Source organism: Platalea leucorodia (genome assembly GCF_965183815.1).
Source record: "Platalea leucorodia genome assembly, chromosome: 1".
Lineage (NCBI taxonomy): Eukaryota > Metazoa > Chordata > Aves > Pelecaniformes > Threskiornithidae > Platalea > Platalea leucorodia.
In genome coordinates, this window is record NC_138823.1 from 149,922,393 (window position 1) to 149,945,056 (window position 22,664).

At 39.0% G+C, this 22,664-nt stretch overlaps 1 protein-coding gene across 1 annotated transcript in view; it reads left to right on the plus strand.

Moving 5' to 3' along the window:
• GPR158 (G protein-coupled receptor 158) overlaps positions 1-22,664 on the plus strand; it is a gene marked incomplete at both ends in the record, with an annotated part of 211,396 nt that overhangs the window by 93,258 nt on the left and 95,474 nt on the right. Inside the window, one exon of the mRNA XM_082307042.1 lies at positions 4,442-4,659. Within this exon, the coding sequence (XP_082163168.1) occupies positions 4,442-4,659 (218 nt within the window). The remainder of the gene's footprint in view (positions 1-4,441; positions 4,660-22,664) is intronic.

Here is a 22,664-nt window from a genome sequence, read left to right on the forward strand (position 1 = left end):
GAGGACCCTGGGTACTAGTGGGGCGCAGAGTTATTGCCATATTTCCAGGGTCTCTTTTGAGGACAGAAATTGATTTTAGAAAAAGATTTATTTCATGTATGTAAGTTGCATTAACCTGTAAGTGCTTGAGTACATGATTATGCACTTTCTCCTAAAGGCTCATTTTTAGGTAGCGCTATTAGTACAGGTAGAATAGACTAACTGCTGACTACATGCGTTTTAACATTTTTGTAACACCCTTCTCCAAAACACTTACATTCTCTGCCTCATGGGGTAATCAGGTTTGCATTGGAAGATCCTTAGTAGAACAGCAGTGCTTTGTTCAACCTAAAAGTTGATTCTTTAGCAATGCATCATCCATATATTGCAGAGATTCTGCTCAGCTCTTGCTGTTTGGATATGGAACCTGCCCTGTGCAAAAAGGTGCTTGCACCAGGCTCTTTTGTCTGGATATAGGACTTTATTGTCTCTAACAGTGCTACGATCACATAAAAAGTCCCAAGAGGGGTTTCCAGTTCAATGCGAATTCCCATTTTTCACACCTGCCCTTTGGCTTTGGTTCTTCAACAGAACTCACGCGTGCAGATCTTTGCTTGTATGAAGACTGTCACTGACTTCAGTGATCCCTTTCTGAGGTGAGGATTATGACCGTGGCTGATCACCAGATTTTGATGCTAACAGGTCCAGTTACATTCACACACACTGAGTTACTGCAGCATTGCTGATGCTACTGGTGTTGTTCCTAATTTATGCTATAATAGAACAGGAGCAGAATCAGTCTTCTGTTCTGCTCAGCACTCAGCATGCACTGTGCTCTCTGTGTTCATCTGCTGAGTTTTGACTGGGGTCTGGAATGATTTTGTTTGGGATGGTAGCAATACCTGCCCTGGCACTTAGCGGTCTGTGGTGCCACTCTTACTTTGCAGGAAGGTCTAAGCTGGCAATGTCGCAGCTGCCGAGGCACCCCTTGTGTAGCAGAGTGTGCTTAGGAGAACCAAAGCTGATGAAGAGTTACCCTCAGGAGACCATTTCAAAAACAAATGGGCCAGACAGACAGCAAAATAAGACTGGGATAGAAGAGAGAAGAACTAGGAAAAAAATACAGTAGAGGGGAAATAGCTGAAGCATTTAAGCTTTTTGTTTTATTTTTCCAGTACTCAAGCATTTTCCTTATTATACTTCGTAATAGTTTGTGTCCCTATTCCTACTTTCCACCAATTCTTTGTTCTTTTCTCCTTCCATATTATCCTTTTTTTTGTTGCTGCATTTTATTTTTTTTTCCTTTTATTTTTTGCTTGAGGACGTAACTTTTTTACACCTTCCTCATCCTCAGTTTGAACTCCTGCAGCGCAGTCAGTCTTTCAGTGTTTGCTTCCGTCTCATTTTTGTCAGTGCTAAAACCACTGCTGCCTTACATGGAGCAGAACTGACTTCTTGTCCACCTACCTTACCAGTGTCTAAAATCTTTTGCCATCTTTCGGGGAGGAAAAACTGATTTTCTTCACTGGAGGAGGCATGTGTAATCCCAAAGAGCTGCTGAGACAGGAGAAGGCATGGCACAGTGAAATCTCTAGCAGTGCTGTAAGAGGCAGTAACTTCATGCTTGGCTTGGACTGTCTATGGTTTGAATTAACGTTACTTTGACTTTGGTGAGGGGACAGGGCTGGACATAAAGGGCAGAAATGTTCAACTATGCAGTGGGCAGTGGTGCCCTGAGACATATAGTTAGGGCAAGGGTGTGGGTGGACAAACAGGCTCCCACTCAATGGTAAATACAACGATCAGTTCTTTCCCAAACACTTCTTTTAGAGGGTCTGAAAAATGTTCGTTCTCTTTGGCAAGGAGAAAAAAAAAAAAAAAAAGATGGGGATTGTTAATAATTCCTTATCACATTGTGTAAAATCTCAAGTAGATCCAATTTTTTGTATCTTTCTTATATCAGCTATAATGAAGAATCGTTTCAAAGTCAAAAGATATTCTCCAGATAATCAGTCATAGCTGGCAGTGCAGGATACGCATATCGATGATCTTCCTTTGTATACAGCAGACAGCATGACACCAGACACATCTAAGCAAAGGCTTGGTGTTGCATTATGAAGTCATATCCTTGGGATATTTACTGCAACATGCAACTGTTTATTGGCTGTTATCCCTGTAGTATGTGACAAGCATACACATGAAGAAACTTCCATGCATGACTCAGATAAGAAAATGCTTGATAAAATGGATTCTAATGTATTTGCAACAACTTTCAAGGTTGAACATTTCAGAATTAAAGTAACAATATCAAGTTTAGGACCATGCAAAATTATCAAGCCATATTCATATAATATTTGGGACTTAAGTAATCTCATAACTTTAGGTTTTAAATTATATTTTTTCAGTGGTTAATTTTTTACGCTGAAAATAATTTATTTAGTTACCACAATAAAAACATATTAAGAAATGGCTCATGTGGCTCAGAAATGTGATATTTTAAAGAGAGTAAATAATCTCTTTGGAGATGGGGTGACTCTTTATGGAAATGATAAAGGAACAGGTGGGTGGTGGAAAAGCAGGTTGACTTGAGTGCAAATGTTGAGGAAACGAAGTGGAAAACTTGGACAGTAGGTAGTGCACTCTTAATTTGGGTATGGAGATGGGAGGCTGTGACTTCTGTCTCTGACGGAGGACAGTGTGGGTCCATTGCTCTAGCTGTAATTTAGAAAACAGAGATATAATGTTAGATATGGAGAAGGTGGTTTCTGGCAAAGCTCTTGGAATGATAATGGGCTGAGGTCCATGGATGGGTGTTTGCTCTGAAAAGAATTTCCAGTCCTAGGATATCTTCAGGACTAGTGTTCCTTAGAGTTTCTCCTTCTTGGGATGCCCAAGCGTGGTTATTTTCCAACATTTCCATTCCTGCCTCCCACAGTCTGGGTCAAAGTGACACAAGATCTCTTCTTGCTGTCTGCTTGTATCTAAGAAAATCTGGCTACCAGCATGAGTCAGCACTACTCTGCTATATTCAGGTTTCCAACATCTTTGTTTAGAATAAAGCTCCAAAGAGAAATCCACAATCTTCATGAGAAATACCGGCTTGTTCTTTGCTCACTGCAGGATGCAGGAGCAAAGCACCCTACACTGAAGACGAGGAGCCACAGGGCTGCTGGAACAGCATGCCAAATAAACAGGGTTGGGTAGACAGCCTCTTTGTCCCTTTCCCAGGCTTTGCCTGTCAGAAGATGTGTGCTCATGCACGTTCGTACATAGATTTGAGAAAGCAAGAAATAATTACCCTTGTAGATAACCTTCTGCTTCATATGTTTCAAGCTAAAAGTCTGAAGAGAGTTTCATAAGCCAATATGTATGTGCGACATCAGTGGAATAGGCTCTCTCTTGAATTAAGACTAAACAATGCATGATTTACTACTTTCACTGTCAGAGGAGGAGAATTTTGATCAAAGATATTTGGGCAATTCTCTAGTCTTGTGAAAAGTGAGAGAAGTTATCACACATTTTAACACACCATTGATTTGGCTTCAGCCACATTCTCTTGCTTCTGGCAGCTCCTAAGCCTGTCTTGCTTATATTAAACATTTTCAGCAAGTTCAGTTTTCCTTCTTATTTAACAATACTCTTTTTTGCCCCCTTTTTCTTTCACCTTTTTATTCCATTAATTGCCTGTAGGGTAAGCAGTCTTACAGGGGATTACGGGCAAGTGTTCATGGATCAGAAAAAGTAGGAATCCTGTGTGCTCTGTTGGTGGGTTCACTTTGATGGACGAGATGTCAGCTCAAGAATCACTGATTTTTGTAGAGAAAATATTAACTTGCCAATAGGTTTTCCAGATTTCCTGGTGTGCTTGTGTGAACAATGGAAAATTATACTTAGTGTAAGTGCACTGGTTTTGCTTTGGGGACAGAGGAGTGCAATCATGCAACAGCATGCTGAACAAATGTTAATTAAGAAGGGTTTTATCTAATTTGAAGCTAATTAATTCACTAGATAGCATCTTTTTGAAATTGAGGAACAATCTGAAATAGGATCAGAGCTTGTACTGTGAACATTAAGTAGTTAATGAGTCTGCTCTTCATGTGTCTGTGTAAAATCCTTTCCTTATTCCCAAATTTTTGATGTAATTTTTTCCCCATTCAGAATACTCCTTCAAAGAACTTCCTATGCAGATTTAGCCCCCAGATTTAGCTTTAAATACAATGGGAAAGCATTTGGCATTTTATAAGCTCACTAAGCATATTGTATAAATTGGTCTGCATTTTCTGAACGTGACAAAGGAGGGTGAAATGAGAAAAGCAGCCCTGGCAAGCCATTTTGTAATTTAATGGAAGAGGCCAACAGGGAGGGAAAGGGAGTCAGCAGAGGACTGGCTTGCGCCTGTATGGATGAACTGCCCATCCTGTACAACTAAAGTTGTCTCCCCTTACCCTTCTGATACTTTCAGGAAAGGATGCAGAAAATCGCTTTTCTGGTGGCGAATTGTCGGAGGAAGACTACACCTGCCTACCCTGCAGGGAAGGATGTTCTTACTGTACAGATGATACTCCCTGCTATGCACAGGAGGACAAGTATTTGCGGCTGGCTATCATCTCATTCCAAACGCTCTGTATGCTGCTGGACTTCATAAGCATGCTGGTAGTCTACCATTTTCGCAAGGCAAAGGTAAGCAGACATGTTTTACTTTGATATTCCTGCTCATTGTGTGGTACAGACTCATTCATGTTATAGCTTCTCATTTTGACAGTCAATGTCTCAGGTAAGGAGCTTAACTCAAGGTGAGGATGGGATTTCCAAACAGGAATGCTTTGCTTTAGGCATGGAAGTACCTAAACTGTTTATGTAGTTTTTGAAAAAAATGCCAAGCAATTTGTGTCTCCCAGTGAAATCTGCTTACGTTTATAGATGGTCAGCAAAAATCAAGGAAAACTATTATGTTCAAAGTAATTTTGGAAAATCAGGCCAGTTACAGAGGTATCTAAGGAGACATGGGTATTTATAGTATTGGGATCTTGAAAGTCTCTGTTCTACCACTGCTGGGAATGATGTTTGGTTTCAATATATTGGAGAGACTAGCTGGAAAATAACTATATCAAAGAGAAATCTTTCCAAATAATTGTAGTTCTTGGAGAGTTTAAACTTGATTCTATGGTTAAAGATCTTTTTTATTCTCTAAAATATGAATATATTAAGGAGTGTCTGTAAATTGCTGATGCAGGCTATGGTTACGTTTTATGTGCTAACCTAATGAACTTTCTGCTTTTATCGCACTCAAAATCTTTTAACGTGTAAGATCTCATGGAATCTCACTGTTGCCTCAGTAAATGCAGAATATTCTCTGAAACTTCCAATTTACTAAAAAAAAAAAAAAAGAATTGAAGCTGGCATATATTCACTACCTACATTTGGGAGACGTAGGTGTGCACACAGCATGCTACATTGTTGAAATTAATAGCTTCATCCACTTTCCATAACTAGATAAGCATTTCCATTTTGTTTTTTGGAAGACTTGATCCCCCAGTCTTCCTAATCCTACAGTGTCTGTGTTACAAATGTGTGGCTCATTTTGAAAGACTTTAATATCCTGGCAGGAAATCACAGAACGAGCAGTTACATTCTCTTTTTTCCGCCTTCTGTTTCTGACATAGTCTTTGTATTTAACGATATTGCATAAAATGATTCAAATTACAGACTTAATTGTATTTATAAAGTTTTTCATTATGAAAAGTCTGTTGTAGGCATCTGTTTAGTTGCCTAACATTAACTTAGCAGAAGAATTTCATTCCAGTTTTGTGAGGTTTTAGTCCGCACTGTAATGTTACTTGCTTTTAATGTCATAGACAGCATCATGAAAGAAGCATTCTTTGTGGGTAAAAAATGTACTCTCTATACCTACAAAGTGAACAGAGTAGATTACTTCATATGCAGCTATTGCAAGTTTGGCTTGATTTTTTTTTTTTCTCCCACACTGAAATATTTATTGTTTTATAAGATATTTCTATATTTTCTCATAAACAGCTTGAGATCAGAGATGAGTAAAATTGCATACACTCTTGCACTTGTACACTTATATATGTTCTGATATACATATCCGCTACAGTAAACAAAAGATACATCTTTATTAAACATACTGCAGAAATCTTGTATTTCACAAAACCTGCTAGTAACGAAAGGTGCATTTGTACTTTTGTGATAATTAGCCATTTCTCCAAAGTAGGCTATGAATAAAGAACCAGATGTGATCTGAATATTTAATATCAAAGCAATATCAAGGAGGCATATACTCACCTTTCCTTGTTTCTAAAGAACTTTTCAGTCTTTATAAGAAAATTTGAGCTTATTTTTTTCCAGATTACCTCTTACCATTAAAGATTCATCATGACATCTGAACGAGTAAGAACCAGACATAATACAAAACATTCTTTTTTCCAGACAGAAAAATGATGCCTTTGAGACATTGCATTTCATTCAGTTGGACAGAGATGGATTCAATTATAATTTTGCTACCTTAGAAGAGAGTTGACTTTGCTCTAAACGCATATCTCACAAGGAAAAGAGGAGGAAAAAAGAGACAAAAAAGTAATACGGTGATTAACGATCCTTTCCTGTATGATCAATGTTTTCAAGGAATAGAAACTGACAAATAGATGTTCCGTTGCTTTTCATGTCATTCAGCTGAGCTTTTTCTTGGATTCCTTTTATGTTCTTTATCTTGTTGGTACAGCATGATTTTAAAAAGAAAAAGATCTTGTGTGATTACCATGAAATGAGAAGCTGTATGAAGGGCAAACATACTGAGAACAATGAGTATTTGCATAAGAAAACTGCTGGTTACATTGGATAATGACAGAAATTTGGAGGGAATGAAGAAAACTAGTAACTGACTGTGTACTCTCCGCCAACGGGGGAAAGTCACGAAAATGAAAGAACAACTATTGAAATATATTCACCATATCTGCATTTTGAGAATTTCCAACTGTTAGTGAAACAAACCTCAATTAGGTTAGTATATCTGTCTGTGATTAAAGTTACTGTGTTAAACTGCTCATTTCCATTGTTCTGGGTGGGTGTCAGAGAAGAGCGTTTTTGGGATTCTCTCCCACGTATGGCACTACAATATTCAAATAGATACAAAAAGTAATTTTTAATACAGCATGTTAACAGAAATAACTATGTACTGCTACCATATCAGGAAACAATCTTCAAAGTCTTTAGAAGAGCAAAAGACAGGGGTTAAGAATTAAAAAATGCTAAATTAAGGCCCCAGTACTGAAAAGAGTGAAGAGTAGATATGTGGCATTTTGGTACAGTTGTTGATCAGTACAATGAGCTCAGTAAAATGGGAAGGCAAATGGGATCAGGTTACCACTCTAGTAAAAATGACTGTGCAAAACACTACTTAATGCTTGTACTTTATGGAGGCTCCTCGTAAATATTAACTTCAAAAAGCTAAGGTCCTGAAAAGTTTAAGCCTGCCAACAGAAAGCACCTTGGGAAGATACACCCCTGGCACCTTGACTGTCATATTATGAGTGCAATAATTCAGACCATTCATAAGGACCCTTTAGATCGTGATGGTGGTGACCACCTTGGTCTCAAAAAAATCAGCATATCACTAAGAGCAGATGCGGATCAGAAGTATTTTAGAGAAGAGACGAAATATCTCAGCTATTCAGATCATAGTGGTTACACAGATTGTGACCAAGCAGTACTTATAATGGAAACTGCTGTGGAAGAGTCACTCATCGGCTTAGTTTCATCAGCAGTGCAGAATATATGCCAGATCCAAGCCGGTTACTGAAAGAACAAGCGTTGGTAAAAGATCTACTGCTCCACGGCCAAAGAACACAGCAATGAGAACAGAGATGTTTTTGACAATTAATTCCAAAGTATTATGGGCAGATGGTGATGATACGACTTTCATTTTGACATGATCTTTATTACCGACCTAGGTTATAATAATAATGATCTACAGGGAAACCTGGTAAATATCAACCAAAGTGGTTCCACAAGTGAAAGATCTTGACAAAATGAATGGTAATAAATAGGCAAAGCCTACAGCAAAGCCAGATGACTGGCTTCTAAAAGCCAGGCTTCTCTTTAGAGGAACTTTTAGAAGTCTCTGAAGTTTTAAGTCTCTTCTTCTAGAACTTCTAAAGGTTCTTCTAAAGAGTCCTTTTCAGACTTCTGAAAGAACTTAACAGTTGGACTTGATGATCTTAAAGGTCTTTTCCAACTGACCTGATTCTATGATTCTATGAACTCTACAAAACTGATGAATTATTTACTGTGGAGTAAGCTACTGTTTACATTAAAAACAGTAGAGGGGGAATGGAGGATAAGAAGTGTGACACCTGTGTTTATAAAGACTTCACGTAACGGTGACAAGAACTAAAGATCAGTAGGTCCAACTTATATGCTTGCAAATTCATAGAAATGGTAATAAAAAAATACAACTACTGGGTCCATGGGTAAGTGTGGGAAGTGGGCTTTTGTGAGAATATGATGCCCTACAAATGTACAGCTCTGTGAAAGTGGATTAAGAGCATGTGGATCTGAGAGTACTTTTTCCAAGGTCTTCCACTAAAAGCTCTTAAAAATCATGATCTCAAGGGGCTAGATGAGCTACACGTCTTGTAGGTAACCAAGAGATGACAGAGGAAAAGACAGTGCAGGAAATATGGTATAAAATCATGTAAGGCAGGGAGACATTGACATGTGACCAAATATTCGTGGTTCCTCTTAAGATATCATTAGAGGGTGTTCAAGTGATGTCTCAAGTAGTTAAAAGAAATCAAATAAGTGTTTTACACAACTTCTAGTTGCTTTATGTTCCTCATTGAGAAAGAACGTCATGGATCCCAAAGTATGAATCAATTCAAATAGAGTTTAGAAGGAATCATCAAGGATATTTCCATTATTGGCCATTTAAACACAGTGGTTTTGGTGAAATATCTGGTACAGGAAGTCCATAATTTTTATTGTTGGAAACTGGGAGGATAGACCAGGAAGGATCACTCTGCTGTCCTCCTTCTTTAATAATACAGGCCATGACCTGAGGTGGGACACTACAGCCTGAATTAGAAAGCCATTCTTTTGTTCTCTTGGCAAAGAGTCATCAAGTTAGATTTCATGCCTCTTGAAAGCATTGTAGTTACTCATACAGACTTGCACATTTGATAGGTGGCAAAACAAAATTCAACTCATTTGCTCAAGACACAGTTACTCCAAACTATCACTGACCAAAATCTTGGCATTGCCAACCTGTAAATGAAACTGCAAATTAGTGACTTCAAGCAGTAGTCAGCATTGGCAAACAGTACAAAATGGAACTGCAGAAAGATACTGTGAGAAAGCTCAGATCGATGCTGAGGAATTCACTTGAGGGTTTGCCAAACACAGGTGAAAGTGATTCAGCAGCCTCAAGACTAGCTCAGCAGCAATGTTATTAAACTGCAAGAGTCATAACTAGAGAAAATCACAGGCAGAAAATGTGGCCTTTTGCCGAGAGAAGGGAGAATGCCAAAATGCTAAGAATAAAAAAAAATTTGGAAGAAGGCACAGAAGGAGTAGCAGAAGCTAAACCATTAGTGAAAAGCATTGTAGGGAAAGACAGAAAAAGATGAAAAATGTAACAGATAAAGCAAATGTTGCTGCTATAATGGGAAAAGACAAAGCATTTCAGCAGGAGAGTAAATGGAGGAAATGTGCCAAACAAAGAAAAAAAGGAAAAAATATTCACAGCTAATACAGAAGGAAAAGCAGATGTGTGGATCACTTCAAAGAAATCTTTAACCACTCTAGACAACCCTCATGCAAAGCAGTAGTGAAAGCTGGAAACCCTGAGCCTGGCATTGACACAAGCTGCAAGAGGCTGAAAAACCCCTGGGAGATGGAAAAGGATGAAATCCCATCAGAAAAGCTGACGGCACCTGACAGCACCAGTTTAATGACACTGAGGGAGTTCTGCAATGAAGCCTGGGAAAAAGAGATTATTCCTCAGTAGTGGAAACATTGGAGTTTTATCAGACTGCCCCGACAGGGTGATCTTGCTGAATAGTGCAGATGGAGAGGTGTTGAGGCTTCTGCGGTGTGATAGTAAGAGGGGACACTGGATGCAAAACAAGGAACAGGCTCAACTGAGGCTCTCAGCACTTTGGATGGACTAGATATGTGTCCTAGCAATTGTAGAGGAGTGTATAAAGGAATAGGCTCCTCTTATTTCTTTGGTTTTGAAAGTGCTTTGACAGACTATGAGAGGATCTTGCAGAACAACTTTCAGCCCTACAGGGTCAGATCTTCATGGCTGTATACAACGGTGCAAAACATTCTCTAAGTTGAACAACAAAGAAACAAATCAGGTAAAGGTGAACACTAGCAAACATCCTTGTGTGCTGTGACATTATTATTGATTGGGTAATGCAAATATTACTACTAAACGCACGTCCAAAAAGTATGAGGCTAAGCTAACAAAAGTAGCTGGCTATGCAAGGACAGAAATCATTGATGTTAAAACAAATATTCTCAAAACTGAGAAGCTGAACAGTGATTTTGTAAGAAAAAGCATCAACAAAATAGGAGAATTCATCTATGTGAGTAGTGTTATATGAACCAACGGAGAGGTCAAACAGGGAGCGACCAACTGCAGTATTGATTACATGCAGTGTAAGGGTAGCACAGCTATATGGCACCAGAAGGAAACAATGTTTAAATAAATATAAATAAAAAACATATTTTTTTTTTGTTTCAAAGTTAACATAGCATTTCAAGGGCTAAAGATCTACCAGAGCATTAGAGAGGAAACCAGCTGTGTTGTAAACAAGTTCTTGTAAGAGTACTGGACCGTTGAAGGACATTACCTGCAAAGAAACTAAAGAGCTCATCAGTTATCAGGCTGCCTTTTCGAATGAATCAGAAAGAAGAGCTGAAAATAACTGGCCCTTGCATAGCGGCATACCAACTCAAACATGGAGCTACCAGGTAGAATACAACTGCTGTGAGGAATTGTAAGTGCCCTTAAGAAATGCTAAAAACCACCACTGGCAAAGAGACCAGAGAAGCTGATATCAGCCGTAGCGTGGAAGAGGCTAATTGCTACTTCAGTGATGAAGGAGAGCTGAGAATCTGATGCTAGCCTTGACTCACACTAGACCTATTCCGAAGGATTTTGCTTGCTGTGAATTCTCATTCAGATCAACGCTGAAGGCCTCAGAGGAGTTGCACTAAAGCCAAGTTACTTTCCCATCATCTTTCCTTGTCCTGCACTGCGGTGCTGCCAGGTTCTGAGCGGGTAGGGGAACCGCGGGCGTGCGGGAGGAAACCTTTGGGGGATCTGGGCTTTCCGTCTTCCTAATGTATCTGTAGCCAGCTTCTCTGGATGTAAATCCATCACATCAAGGTAAAATTGACAGCAACCAGAACACTTGGAAAAGGTTGTTTTTAGCTGAAAAAATAATGGAAAAAATGCTTAGAGGAGAGTCTTCAGAACAGCAGTTCAGAATGGTGTTGTCATATGGCATTAACAATGATGAAGGACCGTGATAGAGCCCATTGAAATGACGGGCTTTGCTGCATTCAAGACCATTTCCAATCCCAAATATTAGAAATTTATAACTAAATGCCCTTTTATTGTACTGGTCTTCCTCCCCCCCCTCCCCCCCCCCCCATTTATGAACACTCAAGAATTGTTGGAAATACAGAAATACAAATAGTTTGAATGAGAGGAGAAAAATACGTATCTGGAACACTGATCAAGGAAAAAACTCAGAGTGAACAAGACCACATGACTAATCATGACCAAGAATAAATCATTTTACCTCTCTTGAGGGAACGGTGGCAATAACAGCAACTGACTTTTTATATGTTTTTTATTCTCTGTTGAATACAGATTTCCAGTGTTTGGAGATCAGAGTGGCCAGATATTCTATGCCACCACTTTGCTATTTTTCCATTTAGTGTAAATACGTTTAAGTGTTCTGCTAAATATGATTTCAAAACTGCTTGAAGATAGTCCCTAAAAAATGCAATTTTAAACACTGCGCAAAACTGCACATAGATGGAAAGGCAACATGCAAATTAATGCTGTAGTTCCCCTTTCTAATACTGAGAAATCAAGAATGTCGTTTCTCCTTTACTGCAGCCATGATAGGATGCAGTAATTCAGAGTGAGATAATCACAGGCTATTGATGTGTGATACATCTTTAAATATTAAAGCATGCTGGCTTTGCAAACATACCTTTTTTGCTAATGTAAATCAGCCAATCCTTTTTTTTTTTTTTTTAACTCTACAGTGGCATCTTGATGTGCTTATGCCTGGATGCCTTTCATCTTTGGTGCACATTCTGCTTTTTTCTCCCTAGACACCAATTTCTGACATTTCAGCTGAAGTGGAAACTTGATAGAGGGAAGAGATCTTGCACAGATGGAGCAGCTGCCTTTACATGCTGTGCTGGTGGGCATACCTGACAGTTCACTCGGCACATACACATTCTGTGCAGTGCTTTATACACCCTTTCTTCATCATATCCTAGAGCGAGAACCTAGTTTCTTGTGATTTCTCAGGGAAGTTTATTGTAGTCTTGAGGTGTGCAGCTTTAGAGACATGGGCGATGTTTTTTTCCAAACTGTTGTTGTTTTTAGTGGAATTCTCATTTCCTCTATTCATAAAACAGAACTCATAAAATGTCCTTTCCCATTTTTCTGCGTAGTTAAGATACGCCTTTAGGGATGCTGTACTTTTTTAACTCGCACATAAATAATTGCAGAGTGCCGTACTGAAAAGATAGGAAGTGCAGGGGCTGTTAGCCTGCGGCAGCACTTGAGAATCAGAGATGACGTACTGGCTGCTGGAGCTCCCCAAGACAGCGGGCATTGGTAGGCGTAGCTGCAACAGTGGTATTGCCCTGTGCTTGTAGGGTGTTGTGGCATTCACTTCATAAGCCCAGAGGTTTCACATCTGTATATTTGCATTCTAATACATGGTTTAGAGGAACTAAGTACTTGTGAATAGAAAAATAAACCTGGTTCCACTATAGACAGTTTAGGCCTAAGGAAAAACTGAAGTGTGAAGAAAATAACTAGATATAAAATATGTCAGTTGATTTCAGTTCAGTTTCGTGAAGAAGAGATGATGAGACGAGCAGGGCAGTAGGAAGCACAAAAAGGCTATATAAGTGTTCACTAGAGATAGTCTACCCATAATGGACAAGGTAGATCTTAAAAATTACTTTTCATCAGTATTCAACGGTAGCGCTAAGGATCCAAAAGCTACAATCTTCTCTATATATCTTTATATTAGAGCCAACATTTGTCTCCACAAAGTTGAATTACACAGCACCATAGGGCCCATCTAGAAAACATACATGGTTTATTGGGTAGTGCCTTTGAAGTGAAGTGAATCAGCCGTGGACTATGACACGTTTGCTCCACTTTGGTGTTCAGACTGATTCCTGGCCTTTACTTTGTTAACCTTAATGTCTTGTTATTGAAGACCTTGCAGTCTATGAATCATTGTCATCTTCTGTTCCGCCAATACTCCACAAAACTCTACAACATAGAGACCCAACATCCAAATTAATTGAGCTGATAGTAAGGCACTTTCAGGGTAGGGAGCTGGCCAGGAAGATAGCTGTCACCAGAGACAAGGCTGTAGTAGCCTTGAAGGCATATGTAAGTTTAATTGTATTACACTATGATTTTGCTTTTAAAATAAATTATGTAAAATAAAGGTAATTGAATCCTTGAATTTCAGCATATATTTTCTAACAATGAGAACTATTACAGCATAGAATAATTTTCCCAAAGCTGTTTCAGAGCTAGAAATTAAACTGAGTAAACTGCTAAGATTTTTGGTTGTGTTTTACTCTGTCTTTGATTCTTGCTGAGTCTTGTTATTTGTGGCCCTTCTAGGGAAGCTGAGTAGACCAAATGGTGTGTCACATGATAATAAGCTTTTCCCCCTGATTCTTTGATGCAGTAACTTCAGGACAGTTGCATTTACCTGAAGTTTAATTTGGGTTTGTGAATGGGCATTTACAGATTTGCTGGGAAGGGACTTCCTAGCATGTCAGCAGAATAACAGCGACATTATTTATTTATCCTGCTATTTGTCTTGGAGTTGTATGCTGCTGCGAACCTTCCTTGTACGATCAATAGCAATAGCAAAGTCCCCGGTGGCTTGCACAAGGTCTTTGGCATGCCTCCGTTTCCAAGAGCAGACTTCTGTCTGAAGCAGGCCTTTCTTTTTGTTTTAAGGGTCTAAGTGTAGGCTCAGAAGAACTGTTCCAAGTGTGAGCCCAGTTTGTAGTGGAGGAACTTTTCAACCAGGAACGCTTGCAGAATTTCATAGTGACAGTCATTTGCTTGATGAGCTCTTTGTCTGAAAAGTATTGGCCGATAGACAGGGCCAAGGTTTGGGGATTGAAACGTGTTTTTTGATGCAGCTGGGATTTGCATTCCATTGTGCCCCTGTCTGGACCCCATTTTGATGCTGAAAACCAGTATACCTAAGGAAAAGCACATTTGAAGATGAGAAAATAATTTTTTTTAAAAGTTGCACTCAACGAGAAGGAAGAAATAAATTAAATGAAGAAACTGGGAAAACAAACAATATCAGAAAAAATGTGGCATGAGAACTTTCAAATAATAGAAATAAAACTGTATTGGAAGCATTCTAGGAAAAGTCTTGCATTTTTTACTGATTTTTTTTAATTGTAAAACTTCTATTTAATGGTAGCATCCTCAGAAACTTTATGTGCTGCTTTTTATGTGTTTTCTGGGCTGTATTATGTGGTGGAAGCTGAACACAGATCATTCAAACTAAAACATATGCCTGTTCTTCATTTTTTTCTTCATTTCTTTGGGCAAAACTTGAAGGTTTATAGCTCACAAGCAGCAGCCTTATGCTGTCAGCTTCTCTTTAGGACTTTGTGCTGTGAACACAGTCAGATTGCTTTCTGCCTTCCCTGTCCCAGACGTGCCTCCCTCTGTCTGGAATAAAATCTTGACATTTTTCTCTGACATCTTGTCATCAATATCAATATAGCTGAAAAGAAACCTTGATCTCCTCCTGCTTCCCTCTAAGACATCCCAGCTACTGCTTTCTTAGTTACTGTAGCAACCTGCTTGTTATCTAACATCACTTTGGACTCTGGAGCTCACTTTGCCTCCGGCTATGTCTAAGCCTTACTGAACTACTTCTGAGTTCCCTTTTAATACATGTTTTCTGCTGGTCCACAGACCCAAAATTCTTGTCTCAGCTTGTTATCTTGTGTCTTGACTACTGCAATGTCCTTTCAGCTGGGCTTGGCAAATGCAGTCATGGCGTGCTCCTATCTATTCAAAATGATGCTGCAAATGACTTTCTGTCCTGCCACTTTGTGTTGTCCTCATTGCATCTCCCTGTTGACATCGTATATGAGGTATACCTCTTGGATTTTGAACTCCCACATGAGCTCTTCTCTCTCTCCTGATGCCATTTCTTTGATGCAGAAGTGTCAACACCAGCCTCCATCATCATCATCATCATCATCTTGTTACATTTTTCAGAAAACACCCCTTGTTCTCTTCATACTTTCCTCATGCTTGGTAGAGGCTTTTTGAGAGCATCCCCTCCTCTCCATATTATGTCTTCAGATTCAAGTGCTGACAAAGTATGTGACTACGGTAGGCTGGCACTACTGCCTGCTTGTTACGATATGTGATATTGCCTTGTTGTTCCATTGTTCTTCCCGTCTGTCCTTATCCATCTGTTGTCCCTTATCTTGAACTCTTAACTTTGTGGAGGGAGGACAGTCTTTTTTACTTTCTCCTTGTGCAGGGTCCCCGATAACTTGAGGCTGACCTGAGGCTGGGGCTTTCATCAATACAGTGGTAGGAAGAATAATTAAGTTATACATAGCAATCTTTCCTTCAAAGGCAAATGTGTTTTTATTTCCAGTGAAACATACAATCCATGATCTAAACTTAATTAGAGATTACTTAGCGTAATAAATTTTGAAGAGCTGAAAAATCTCACCATTTTTGGGATCATCATTTCTCACATCCAATCATAAGCTATTAGTTTGGAGCAGTTTAGCCACTTGGCTCTTGTAAAGTAAAAGTGAATAAAATAAACTGCAGTTGGATTTAAAATCTTCAGAATTATGAGGTTTTGTTTAATTTGAAATTAGTATAATGATCTTCATCTATAGTTCATTTGCCTTCTCAGTCATGTGAATAATGAGGGTTTTTTTTATCTTTACCAGGTTTATTCTAACCGTTCTCTTCTTACATCATTCTCAGTTTGTTTCCTCTGAGATGTTACAAATCTTGAGCTTTGCAGTCAGGTTGTTTTTTTCTGCTATAATTTACCATAAACTATTTCTTTCTACATGATTGAACTACCATTTATACAGCCTGTTTTAGCAAGCTGTGGTATTTTCTTCTGTAATAGGTAATGTCATGTTGAATAAGAAAGCTGAAATTCAGTTCAGGTGTTCTGAAGCTATTTGTAAACTAAATCAGGGGAACTTGCTAACTGAGCCCCACCTCCTGCTCATGAAATTTGGAGTTGTATTCCATCAGATTTTTTGTATATTCCATTTGATCTCTGGCTGATTAAACAACTGTTGATATTAAAATGCATTTTATTCTTGAAGACCATAATTCCTTTGCATCTTCCTTTCATTTCATTTCTGTGTTACTTAAATGCATAACCTAGTGAAACAGGCACTTTAAGTGATCCAGAATTTTGATGATCATCATTTTACGTATTCAGCTTTTAAATTAACCATAAGAATGTGAATAGACTGAAACTGAACTTAGGCATTATTTACCTCATTACTGATTTTCCTTCATCTACATATTCATCACTATTTGGTGAGAACCAGGTATCTTGATCTAAGCAGTATGTCCCCAAGGAAGGAATTCCTGCTCTTATAAGAAAAGTTGTTCCTGGGACATTAACCATTTTCATTGTGAGGGTTCTTTACCACCAAATGCTGGTTTTTTAAGTGTCTGTCTTGTAGGTGGTGTAGTGCAACTTATATGCAGCAGAACCCATGCAGAAGACCTTATCTTCATCATGATATATCGTAACAGGTTTTATTACTTGTATAACAGAAAGGATCAAGAGCCACATGAATTGAAAAAGAAATTTTGTTTGGGGATTTCTTGGGTCCCTGACATCTTGTGCACTTTTAATGAAATTGATTTATGATTGACGGCTGCTTGACCTTTGCTTTTCCTGATTTTTTTCCAAGTAAAAAGTAAATTTAATAATTATATTCTATTTGAGTTCAGCTATAACTAGTAATAGAAAAAAAATTGACCTTTGTGTAAGTATTCTTCAAAGGGAAATGAAGAAACATGAGGATTATATTTATTTGATTTAGGAATACTGCATAAAACCTGCAAATGCCAGAAAATTCTGACAATTTGCCAATGTAGCTTAAGTGGCAGCATGTAGCTGTAGGCCTATCTTTGGAAAATTGGCCTTTGCTATGAAAGTTGCTGTATTTGCAATCCATATTCTATTAGGAGGCTATTATTCAAATAGAACAATTATCATTAAAAGTATTTGTCAGTGTGGTAAGAGGTTGAACAGGGCACAGAATTTCGTCTTGAATATTTTACAAAGAAATTTTCAGAAGAGGCACAACCATTTCTGTCTTGAAGGGAAGAGTGTTTCCTGCAGTTAGCTGGGAATGAGTTGCTTGCATTCTGTACGTCAACCAACAATAATAAAATGAAAACATAGCCTTGTTATGGCATTTGAAATTTCCCTTTTCCCGGGTAGCAGTCCTAATCAGTCCCTGAATTTATTATTGAGAAAATAAAAAAATGATGACAGCACCATTTCAGGGTACCTAACTGAGGCTTCAGGGGACTCCTTCCAGTTGCTTTTGTGCCCATTCTTTAGTTGCTAGTAGTCCTTGTTCAGGTGTGAACAGTATTAAGATAACCACGACAATTAAATGCATTTCCACTCTTTTCTGCTCTTTTTAATGTCGGTGGCTGTCTGGGACCTGGCAGCTCCAGCTTTTGTCTCTTAACAGAGGAGCCAAACATCTTGCTCGCTGTAGTTCAGCCTCAGGTACAGAAAGAAGGATCTCTATATTCTATTTCTTAAAGGTAAATTTCAAGTGAAATAATATTTCTGAAAATTAGCACTTTAGTTTTTCCATACAGCTTCTTCACTGAAAAAGATAACAATGTGTTTGTAATTGGGAAAAGTTCTATGGGATGAGAGGCAGGAAGAAGGTTCAATGGGCTTTAGAAAAACAGCGCATGGAAATCAAAGCAAAAATATAGTCATACTGAAAAAATTGTTTGCTGGGAAGGCATATTTTAGTAAGAAAAGGAACTGGTAATAAAACATTTCAACCAGCTCCACTTCAGACCAAATATTTTCAACTTGACAAAATCTCCTCTCCCTTTTGTCATTTGATAGAAGTAAAGAACCACCTGTACCAGGAGACAAGAATTTGAGCAGGGAGGGGTTTCAGAGAAGTAAGAGACAGATTTAGGAATACAATCCAGTAACTTTTCATCACATCTCCTGTGTCCTCATGTGCAGAGCAGAATGGATCTGCCAGACCTGCACCACGAGGGTCACGCCAAAGCTACTCCACCTGGGAGCACCAGAGAGCGAGCACGCTGCCATCACATGTACCTTCAGCTAAGCTTTTTGTTTCACTTGTTTTGAGACAGTTTTACATAGTAATTGATCTAGTCAGTTCAAATACATTAGCTTAGCACAGCAGAACAAACCTGTATCTGTTCTCTGTTTCCTTGCCTCTGCACCATTCTGTCATGTATCCGTATGTCCTTTCCAGCTGTACGTTGAGTGGTGGACACCCTTTACAGTTTAATAAGTACAAATGTGTTGTATTCAAAGTTGAGATCAAAGACAAAATCTGTCTTCACTTTTTTTGTAATAATTTCTTGTAGGCCTCATTTATCTGTAAGGCAAGTTCACTTTCTGGTGGTAAGCCACCTTTGCAAAAGGAAATTCTCTTTAAATCACAGTTCCACTCGGCCATTCTTTATATTGTAAAAGTGGCAGAACTGTTTAATTAAAGTGAAAGAAAATCAGAATATGCCAACCTTTTCCCCTCGGTAGGTTTCCATGGTACCATGTTCATATAATACTCAGTGACATGTGGCCCTGGAGAAATCTGCAGTCTTCTGGACTGACACCAAAAGGGTACAGTTCTGTTAATTCAGTAATATACAATGTAGCAGATACAGAATGACTTTAATTTTATTTTGGCTTTTAATTTCTTATTTTTTCTCCTCTCTGAAAATACTTTGATACTCATATCACTGACTTTGTGTGATGACATTCAGAAATTCAATGCTAATTAATGCTGCTGTATTTCCTGGATTGCTTAGACCACAGAGAATTGAAATGCAATATCTTCTATGCTTGTTTATCCATCATTTTAGCTTTTTGTTTTGTTACATTTGATGCAACTTGGCTGGCTACATTTTTTTTTTAATTTCCCTCATGCAAATAATTGTTAAGCATTTATTTATGACCCTTTAGCAGTGCCCAAGAGGCGCGTATGACTTTCCTTTCCTAATGTGATTTGCCACAGAAATGGTGTTACTTTCTGAGATCCAGGGATAAGGAATGACTTGATCTCAAAGGCTACTAATGTGGTCTAGATGGTATGGATAGACTGAAGTTTGAGCAAATCCCAAGGCATAAAACAGCCCTTCACAAACAATATTTTTTGCAGGCCTAGTTAAGTAAATGTGCTCTGCTAAGGCAATTGGAAGGGGGAAACAGAAGGTAAGATGCAGGATACTTGGCTTGCTCTACCTAGGAACTCCCTGCCCCCTCATTAGTTTCACAGGCAATAGACAGTAAAGCTCTAAGTTGAGAGGCGGACTGCCAGTAGCATGGATGGAGCTGATGAATAGTTCCTTCCCGCCACGGAGAAAGCCTCAGGAGCAAACCAAACAGTGCAGTAACACTGAAATCCCGCCTTTGAAGTGTTGTCATGTGAACGTGATCTGGCTTTACCTGTTCTTCTCCAGTGACATCTGAGAGCTAGACTACACATGCTTGCTCCTCAGCTTTTGTAGTCACCATTTCACTTTTTCTCCAGGAGCTGCCCTCTTGTTTTGGTCAGTTTCTTTATGAAGTAGCTGAAGGTAATACCAAGACTAGAGAATGAAATTCCATTTTCATGCTCCAGACACATGCAGTTCCAGCTCCCTCAGATCCAAAACTGGAACCAATAGTCAGATAAAAAATTCTGGCTGAAATGCAGTTTTGGAATGAGATGGATCAGGAAGCTCTATGAAAACCCCTTGCCTTGATACCATCGTCTTAACAAAGGCATCTGTTCATATGTTGTATGTATAAGTCTTTATCCTGATCTTTTCGTTAATCAAATGCCCTGATTAGCAGCCTGGCTGACGAAGAGCAGGAAGCTCCGGTGGAATCAGGCTGAATACAAGCCAACAGTGAGCTCTCACCACAATCCAGGAAAACTGTGTACTGGCAACAGGAGGATGGCCAGCAGGCAAAGGAAAGCTGTTATTCCTCTCTACTCAGTGCTAGTGAGGCTGCTCCTGAAATACTGGATCCAGTTTTGAGCTCCGTGGTTCAAAAAGAGTGTGGAGAAACTGGAGAGAGTCCAGTGGATGATTGCTAGTGGGGACTAGAGCATATAACCTACTGGTAGAGCTTGAGGGAGCTACGCTTCGATAGGATGGCAAAGAGGAAGCTAAGGGGCAATCTAGTAGCAGCCTACTTGAAGAGTGGTTGCAAAGACAGATCCAAACTCTCCTCAGTAATGGCAAGTGATGGAAGTAACAAGGGACAACAGTAGCAAATTATGGCTTGGGAGGTTTAAGCTGGGCATTAGGAAGAACTTTCTCACTAGGAGAGAAGTGCCAGACCAGAGTCAGCTGGGTAACACATCAGTTACCCAGCTCCATTCTTGGAGTTTTTTAAGACTTGTATAGACAAAGCTGTGGCTGACCCGATCTAGTGGTGGCAGTACTCCCGCTTTGACCAGGGGATGAAACTAGATGACCTGTAGAAGTCCCTTCCAACAAACGTTTCTATGAGTCAGTGATTCTGAGACTAGTTAAATTTTATTATGCACATTGTGGCGTATTAGAGTGTTTATTTATTAGATACAAAGCATGCATGATAACAGGAACTGTGAAAAGAAAAGAGCATCTCAGTCTTCTTTCAGCTAATGATTAGTTGTTTGTAAGGTTCATATTCCCTTTATTAGGGTATCCTGGAGAATATCAAGACTTGGAACTTACCTTATTTGCTTTCCTTTGGATAAAGTAGATTAGAACAAGAAACCTTTATTTGTAAGAATTTTTCTGGTAACTTTCCTCGACATCCTTTTAATTCATTGTAGTGAATAATATTGCTTTATATCAGCTAGCTAATTGATGTTTTACCTTTGTCAGTAGTTACAGCTTTACCTGTCTGTGCAGTGTTACTTTATCTTCTTTTAGTTTCTCCAAATCCATTCTGTAGATTAGTAGGTATTTTTGCTCTGTCACCCTTCCCAGACACCTCCTTTTCTAATATATTCAAGAGAATAAGCAGTGGTGATCTTGCTATGAAAAGTTGTGCAAGTCTCAAGTTTCACTGGTCATTTTTCTTGTCACAAGACTTTGCAAATGAATATTTGTTTGCAGATGTGACCTCTAGGACCCATATTATTTCTATCTTTACCTGCCCATTCCACCTCACTTTTTTTTTTTTTCTTTTCAGATTAATAAATTTGTGTTTTCTCTCCATATATTTCTAACATGCTAGCTGCTTGCTTAGAAAAGCTGCACACATCAAACTCATAATGGAATCAGGATGATCTACATGTTAAACACCTGCATGGTATTGAAGCAGCTGCACCTCAGTCATGTTACTTTTATTCGGGCACTGACGAGTGGTCACAGTCTTCTGTATTTTGTGGAGCAGGCATTAGCCCCAGTCCTGCTGGTTTGGACGAGTCCCATGAGTTACTCTGTGTTAAAGGGGTGCTTCTCTCTCAGCTGGGCTGCCATTCACAGAACAGCACGGACCTATGGTGAACGGCTTCCCTCCTGTGATACTGTTTTTGGGTTTTTTTAATTAATAAGAAAAGATATATGAGAAAGAAAATAGCTGTATTTAATAAACAGTGAATGAGGCTTTCTGTAAAGGAATTGCTTCAGAGACACTGCTATCTTTGCTTCACAGGAGAGCAGAAGTAATGAACCAGCCTCTGCTTCCTTGTCTTCCTAATTCAGAATATTTGTACATGATGAACTGAGATTTCAGTATTGAAAACATAGTTAATAAGAAAAATGCCTCTGACTGTCTATGTGTTTGGACCACACCAAGGTCTGGCAAGCTCTCCTTTCTCACAGGGCTGCCTTGGAGCCCAGCACCCTGATTTTGCTTTCCCTGCCCTTACTCCAAGGCTCTGTCTCCTCTCCATCAGTGCATCTTGCTTGACTGATGAAAAGAATCTGCCATGGGGTTACCGTGACCCACTATTATGTCTTGTCTTCCAAGGGGAAGCCTACAAAGGCAATTTCAGTGTAGCTGCTCCTCAACTTGTTTATGAACTGAACATGCCACATCATGTAGCGTGATATCATGTCCCATGAATCTGACCCTATACCTGAATGCAGAGTTGCAATCAAATCCTGAATCTTGCACAGA